General features: G+C 50.2%; 1 protein-coding gene across 1 annotated transcript; it reads left to right on the top strand.

Annotated features, from left to right (window-relative positions):
• Nucleotides 1-727: 727 nt before the first annotated feature.
• LOC127341062 (probable leucine-rich repeat receptor-like protein kinase At1g68400) lies at nucleotides 728-3,272 on the top strand. Its single transcript, XM_051366836.2, has 2 exons — nucleotides 728-2,263; nucleotides 2,361-3,272. The coding sequence occupies exons 1-2, from the start codon at nucleotides 937-939 to the stop codon at nucleotides 3,026-3,028; spliced, it is 1,995 nt and encodes a 664-aa protein (XP_051222796.1). The 5' UTR covers nucleotides 728-936; the 3' UTR covers nucleotides 3,029-3,272.
• Nucleotides 3,273-6,910: the final 3,638 nt, after the last annotated feature.

Genomic DNA, 6,910 nt, shown 5'->3' with positions numbered 1-6,910 from the left:
GCCATGCGTCAAACAATCACTCCGAGGAGTAAATTCTTTTGGTGCGCGCCGCGTGTTGTTGTTGGCGCCATGATGATCCCGATGGGGTTGAGCCCAAAAGGAGCCCTGCATTTCCCACAGCCCTAGGTCGCCGGGAGGCTCCCCAATTCATGCAACAATAATTAGCCAAAGCTAATAAAGCTCCACCAGCACTCGGACGGAGATGATGCCCAAACAATTCCCCATCGCCTTTAACCTTTTGCTTCTGACATGTCCACATCGATCAAAAATCTGAAATCCCCCACCACCCTGCTCAGAGCAAGTCCAACAGCTCCCCAATATTTCTCCCCCTATATCTTCCTGTAGGGGCTTCCCCTATAAAGATTCTTCCCCTAAATTTTGCTCATCTCCAACAGCTCCCCCATACTCTCTTCCCTATACCACATTCACCTATATTTTAAGAATATTTTGTACCTAACTTCACAAAGAATAGATCATCAATGGCCTAAGTAGGCACTAAGTCTATTATTACTTGTATAGGGGAGGCTTCCACCACCCCAATGTATAGGGAAGAAGGAGGGGTGGGTTGGAGATGCAGATTTATTGGGGGCATGTGTAGGGGACCTGTTGGAGGGTGTTTTCTCCTCTTTCTCCCCTACATTTAGGATTGGGGAAGCTATAGGGTGTCTCTTGGACTTGCTCTCACCCTCGTCTTCGACCACCGTCCACCGATCGCTGCACGAGCCTAGCCCTGACGCCGCAGTGAGCAGTGAGCTACTTTTACTATGCCGTTGTAAAAGCTGGCCAAGCCCAAGATAGATGAGAGCGAGAAGAAAGGGACATGCGTAGAGACACAGAGATTCAGATCACACAGCCACTACCCCCTTCCTCTTGCCCTTGTCCCTCTTGCTACTTCGGCTCCCAGCGACCACTCCGTCCACCAGGAGCGAAAAAAGAATGCTTCTTTCCAGCACCAGCTGCACTGCCCTGCTGCTGCTCGCCGTCTCCGTCCACGCCAATGCCGCCTCGCTGGACTCCGACGCCGCGGCACTCACCGAATTCCGCCTCGCCGCGGACCGCTCCGGCGCGCTGGCGAGCTGGAACCTCTCCACCACCCCGTCCCCGTGCGGCATCCCGGCGTGGCGCGGCGTCACCTGCGGCGGCGGCCGCGTGACGCGGCTGGTGCTGGAAGGTCTCGGCCTGTCCGGCGCGGACGCGCTCCGGCCGCTCGCCGCCCTCGACGCGCTCCGCGTGCTCAGCCTCAAGGGCAACGCGCTCTCCGGCGCCGTCCCGGACCTCTCCCCGCTGCTCGGGCTCAAGCTGCTCTTCCTCTCCCGCAACGCGCTCTCCGGCGAGATCCCGCCCTCGCTCGGCGCGCTCTACCGGCTCTACCGCCTCGACCTCTCCTCCAACAACCTCTCCGGCGCCGTCCCCCCGGACCTCAGCCGGCTCGACAGGCTGCTCACCTTGAGGCTGGACTCCAACCGGCTCACCGGCGGGGTCGACCGCATTGCGCTGCCGAGGCTCCAGGACTTCAACGTGTCGAACAACCTCCTCTCCGGCAAGATTCCCGTGGCCATGTCCGCGTTCCCGGCCGCCGCGTTCGGCGGGAATGCCGGCCTCTGCGGCACCCCCCTCCCGCCATGCGTGGAGTCAAACGCGTCCTCCACGTGCCCGCCGGCCGCGGCCATGGCGGCGTCGTCGCCCTCGTCGAAACCATCGGAAAACAAGGGGAAGATGAGCCGCGGGGCAGTGGCGGCTATTGTGGCCGCGGACTTCGCGGTGGTCGGGCTCGTGGCCGGGCTGCTCTTCTGCTACTTCTGGCCGCGCCTCTCCGGGCGGCGCCACCGCGAGGGGGAGAAGATCGTGTTCTCCTCCAGCCCGTACGGCGCCACGGGGGCGGTCGCGGCGGCGGCCGCCGGCGCTGGCACGTTCGAGCGGGGCAAGATGGTGTTTCTGGAGGGGCCCGGCGGCGGCGGGAGGCGGTTCGAGCTGGAGGAGCTGCTGCGCGCGTCCGCGGAGATGCTCGGCAAGGGCGGCTGCGGGACCGCCTACAAGGCCGTGCTCGACGACGGCAGCGTCGTCGCCGTCAAGCGGCTCCGCGACGCGGCGCCCGGGTCCGCGTCGGCGGGGAGCAAGAAGGAGTTCGAGCACCACATGGCCGTGCTCGGCCGGCTCCGCCACCCCAACGTCGTGCCGCTCAACGCGTACTACTACGCCCGCGACGAGAAGCTGCTCGTCTACGAGTTCATGCCCAACGGCAGCCTCTTCTCCCTCCTCCACGGTAATTCCTCACCTGCCTCTCGCCATTAATTTCGTCGAACACTTGCTGTCGTTGTTGCTGGTAAACTGAATGTGGAAACGTGTGTCGTCGCACGCAGGTAACCGAGGCCCAGGGCGCACGCCGCTGCACTGGGCGGCGCGGGTGCACATTGCGGCGGGCGCGGCGCGCGGGCTGGCCTTCATCCACCACGCGAGCCGGCGCGGCGGGAGCGGGACGCCGAAGCTGGCGCACGGCAACGTCAAGAGCACGAACATCCTCATCGACCGGTCCGGCGAGGCGCGGCTGGCGGACTGCGGGCTGGCGCAGCTGAGCGGCTCGTCGTCGAGCTCGGCGGGGTACCGCGCGCCGGAGGCGCCCCCGTCGCGGCCGTGGGCGTCGCAGAAGGGCGACGTGTACGCGTTCGGGGTGGTGCTCCTGGAGCTCCTCACGGGGCGGCTCCCCGGCGGCGAGGCGGCGGAGGAGCTGCCGCGGTGGGTGCAGTCGGTGGTGCGGGAGGAGTGGACGTCGGAGGTGTTCGACCTGGAGCTGATGAAGGACAAGGGCATCGAGGAGGAGATGGTGGCCATGCTGCAGCTGGCGCTGAGCTGCGCGGCGGCCGAGCCCGGCCAGCGGCCCAAGGTGGCGCACGTCGTGCGGATGATCGACGAGGTCCGCGCGGCGTCCTGCGGCGGCGCGTCGTCGCCGTCGCGCGAGTCGTCCATGGACGAGTCCTCCGCCGTCTCCGACTCGCCCGCCGTGTCGGAAGGCGGCGCCGTCAGCCAGTGACTTGACTTCAGGACAGACAACAGATTAGTGTGTGACTTGGACTTTTGTTGGGTTGTGACTTGGTTTCATTCGTTTGCTCAGAGGATCCCTCCAGATTAGTGCGTGGCCCGTTGGATCTTCTGCTGGTGCTGTGTTTTTTTGTACATGGCTGATGATGGTGCCCTGATTAGTATAGTCGGATTGTGCGTGTGTAGCCCAAATTTGAGTGGATTGATCATGGTAAAACTGCATCTGCATCACGAAATTTGCTGGTTCTTTTCCATCGGAGACAGTTGCTTTGAACTGTACTTCCGGTTTTGTGGGGGAGCATTATTGTAATAGGCATGTAGTATTCTTTATCGGAATTGCTAGAAATCAGGCGCCTGAGATTTACAGTCACCTCATCCTCCATTAGATTAAGTACATTAAGATTTGTGCAAGCTTCCTGTTTTACCATCATACTTTTTCTAACTTGGGCTGCACGCTGACATTTTTGGCCATGGGCTGCCGCAACTATGCGCTGTTGCTTTTGTCATGTGCTCCTTTCCTCTGCTTCTTTACCTGTACTGTGTAATTTAGCATATTTTTTTCTTTTCTTTTTGTGTGCTTTGATTTTGTTCTTTTTTTTATTCAAAAGCGACACATGTGTTGTAGCTAAGAAAAAAAATCCGGACTATTGAATTACGTAATTATTCGAGATTTTTTCGAGTTGCGCGTGGGTCGTAACTGTGATTTCTCCCGATTGAATGTGGGTCATAATTAAGATTTTTCCTAGTTGCAGATTTTTTTTTTCAGTTGCATATAGGTCGCAACAGTAGCATGTGGCTCGCAACTGAGATTTTTCACTTTGCATTGGGGTTGTAACTGAGATTCCAGTTGCACAGGGTGTAACAGATATTTTTGCAGTTGCACGTGAGTTGTAATTGAGTTTTTTTTGTTGCAAAGAGTGTAATGGATATTTTTTCTAGTTGCATGTGGGTCGCAATTGAGATTTTCTTAGTTGCATGTGGATTGGGAATTTTTCGGTTGCATGTGGGTCGCAAATGAGATTTTCTTGTTGCAAAGAGTGTAATGGATATTTTTTCCAGTTGCATTTGTGGAGCAATTGAGATTTTCTTAGTTGCATGTGGGTTGTAACTGGGAATTTTTCAGTTGCATGTGGGTCGCAACTAAGATTTTCTTGTTGCAAAGAGTGTAATGGATATTTTTTCCAGTTGCACGTGAGTCGTAATTGAGATTTTCTTAGTTGCATGTGGATCGCAACTGAGAATATTATAGTTGCATGTGGGTCGCAACTCATATCTTCTAGTTGCACAAGGGTGTGATTGATTTTCTTCAGTTGCATGTAGTTTGCAATTGAAATTTTTGTAGTTTCATGTGGGTGGCAGCTGTGTGGGTTGCACTTTCCAGTTTCACACGGGTTGTAATTGAGTATTTTTCTAGTTTTTTACATCAAAAAAGATGCAAGTACGGAGATTTATTCTTTTTTCTCTTATATACTTTACGTAAGGTGTAACAAGAAAATCATGGTCCTCACGTTTAAAATAATAATTGTGCCAGCTTCCATAGTCTTCTAGTTTGTAGTATGTCAAAGAGCCCCTAGGCAATTCGCTACAGGCTAACGTCGAAACAACAAACAGCAGACTGAGCACGTTTGTAAGAGGTGCCATGATAATTAAGTGACGTCAGCGACTGAGATTTATAAAATCTCAGTCGACTGAGCTGCAGTCTCTCCCATTCTTTATCTCATTGAAAACTCGTTGAGGTGCTACTCCCTCCGGTCGGAGGGGAGCCAAACCTTTGTTTCAATGAATGGTCCTCGCAAATGCGAGGGCATGATTGTATTCTTTTTCTGAAAAATAGGTCTACGTTATATTTGTCATCTTTAATGGACAAAGTTTTCTTTTAAAGAGGAATGATTTTCTGAATAGAATAGTAAAGTTATTTGTTTATGAGGCAATTAGTAAAAGATAAGCTATCATTTCTTATTGGTAGGATAAGGAACTGAGGAGAATTTTTTATTGCTTTATGTGGAACTTTCTTCAGCTTATCTGCTATATCCGTTTAAAATACATGACACTCTTCTAAAATATGGTATATTCAAAATATGAACGGCGTACTTCAACTCCGAATTGGTGCATTGTTTAGGGTACAAATATTTTTCTTAAAATAAAAATATAAACACTATTTGTTTATATTGATAATCAATTTATATATCGATGAGTAATTTTTTACAAAAATAGAATCTCCTCGATCTAAAGGGTGAACTCTTCATCGGCAAATCGGAGTGTCTCGGTCCAAGTTGACCTGTTATTGGAAATTTATCATAGCGAGACCAACTCTTCGACACCTGAAGGCGCAACCTTCAGCAAAAAACCTTAGAAAATATATTTTCATATTATTGGTATTTCTTTGAATGCTCAACCAAATACATAGAGGTCTGTCATAAATATACTCAAAATCATATAGATATTTACTATTTTATTCTCTTGAACCGTGCCATATACTCCACCCATTCAAGCTAGGTAGAGTTTTTTCATGGGCGCAGCTAGATTTAGCAAAAAACCTCAGAAAATATATTTTCATATTATTGGTATCTCTTTGAATGCCCAACCAAATACATTCATTTGCATTGCGCAACAGACACAAAATTAGCTTTTTTTCAACTTATCTATTTGTGTATACCCCTGCCCAGCAGTTCCTGTCACTTTTTAACCGCATCTGGCATATGCAAGGGCAAACCGTATGGGTCATGCATTAATTATGGGAGGACATGGAGGAAGTTACATTTTGTGTGGTCGACACATATCCAGGCAAGGGCAGACCGTATGTCCCATGTAATTTGGGGAGGAGGCGGACATAGGGACCCACGGGCAGTGTTCGCTTGGACGCAAACTTGCAACAAAAAATTTCCAGGAGTAAACAGATATGCCGGTCACTTTGCGTCGAGCCGGTGACCTGAGGCAGACTCTCTTTTTGTCCATGTAGACCGAAATGAACACAAAATGTTCGTTCGCGTCGGGGGTTGAATATGCCCTAAATAAATATATTGAATTACATCCATCATTCTCTCTTGTCAGATGTGATATGCTATGGAGTTGTATTATATTCTAATATGACCTTGTTTGGTCCACTAATATCAATTTAATTATAACCACAATTTCCAAATGATTTTTTAAAGAAAAAAGAAATGGTGTTTTTTTACATAAGAGACGGTAGGATAATTGATACCAGGTACGTAGAGACGGGTATTGAGATTTTTTTTTTTGAAAAACACAGTACAAACGCAAACGCTCATATACACGCGCATACACTCACCCCTATGAACGCACACACGCACACCCTACCCTATGAGCATCTCCGAAAGACTGAGCTGGCAGATTGGATCTTGAAATTGACGAAGTCACCACAGGCGCCTCGCTGTCGACGGGAACGTCGCCTCCCACTGAATGAATATTCCGCCTTTATGAGACACACAGATGTCAAACCTGGGGTTTGAACTCTGGTGGACTAGGGGTACAACCACCCTCCTAACTATTGAGATTTCAATTGCATCAAACCATATATTACTTAGAATGAAACGTAAAGTAAGTTCTAATATGGTCAAAGCATATTAAAGGACTAAGTATAACATCGTTGGTGTGTAAAAGTGGTCTAAGCACATTTAGGATGAACTTGTTCAATTAATTTGCATTGAGGCCAAATGAAAATTTAAAGCACCCGCCTCAATTATGCCACCCCAAATCTTCAAACATACATAATCTGAGCTTTTCGCCACCACCATGATGGCAACGCAACACAGTCTAGAACACGGATTGATGTTGTGGCGACACATTGTTGATCAACCTCAAAAACCAGAACCATCTTTGAGAAAAAAAATATAATTTGATCTCCCAAAATTCC

This window comes from Lolium perenne, chromosome 3 (assembly GCF_019359855.2).
Source record: "Lolium perenne isolate Kyuss_39 chromosome 3, Kyuss_2.0, whole genome shotgun sequence".
NCBI lineage: Eukaryota > Viridiplantae > Streptophyta > Magnoliopsida > Poales > Poaceae > Lolium > Lolium perenne.
The sequence above is the reverse complement of the archived record's forward strand: the minus strand, read 5'-3'. Positions and strand labels throughout refer to the sequence as shown.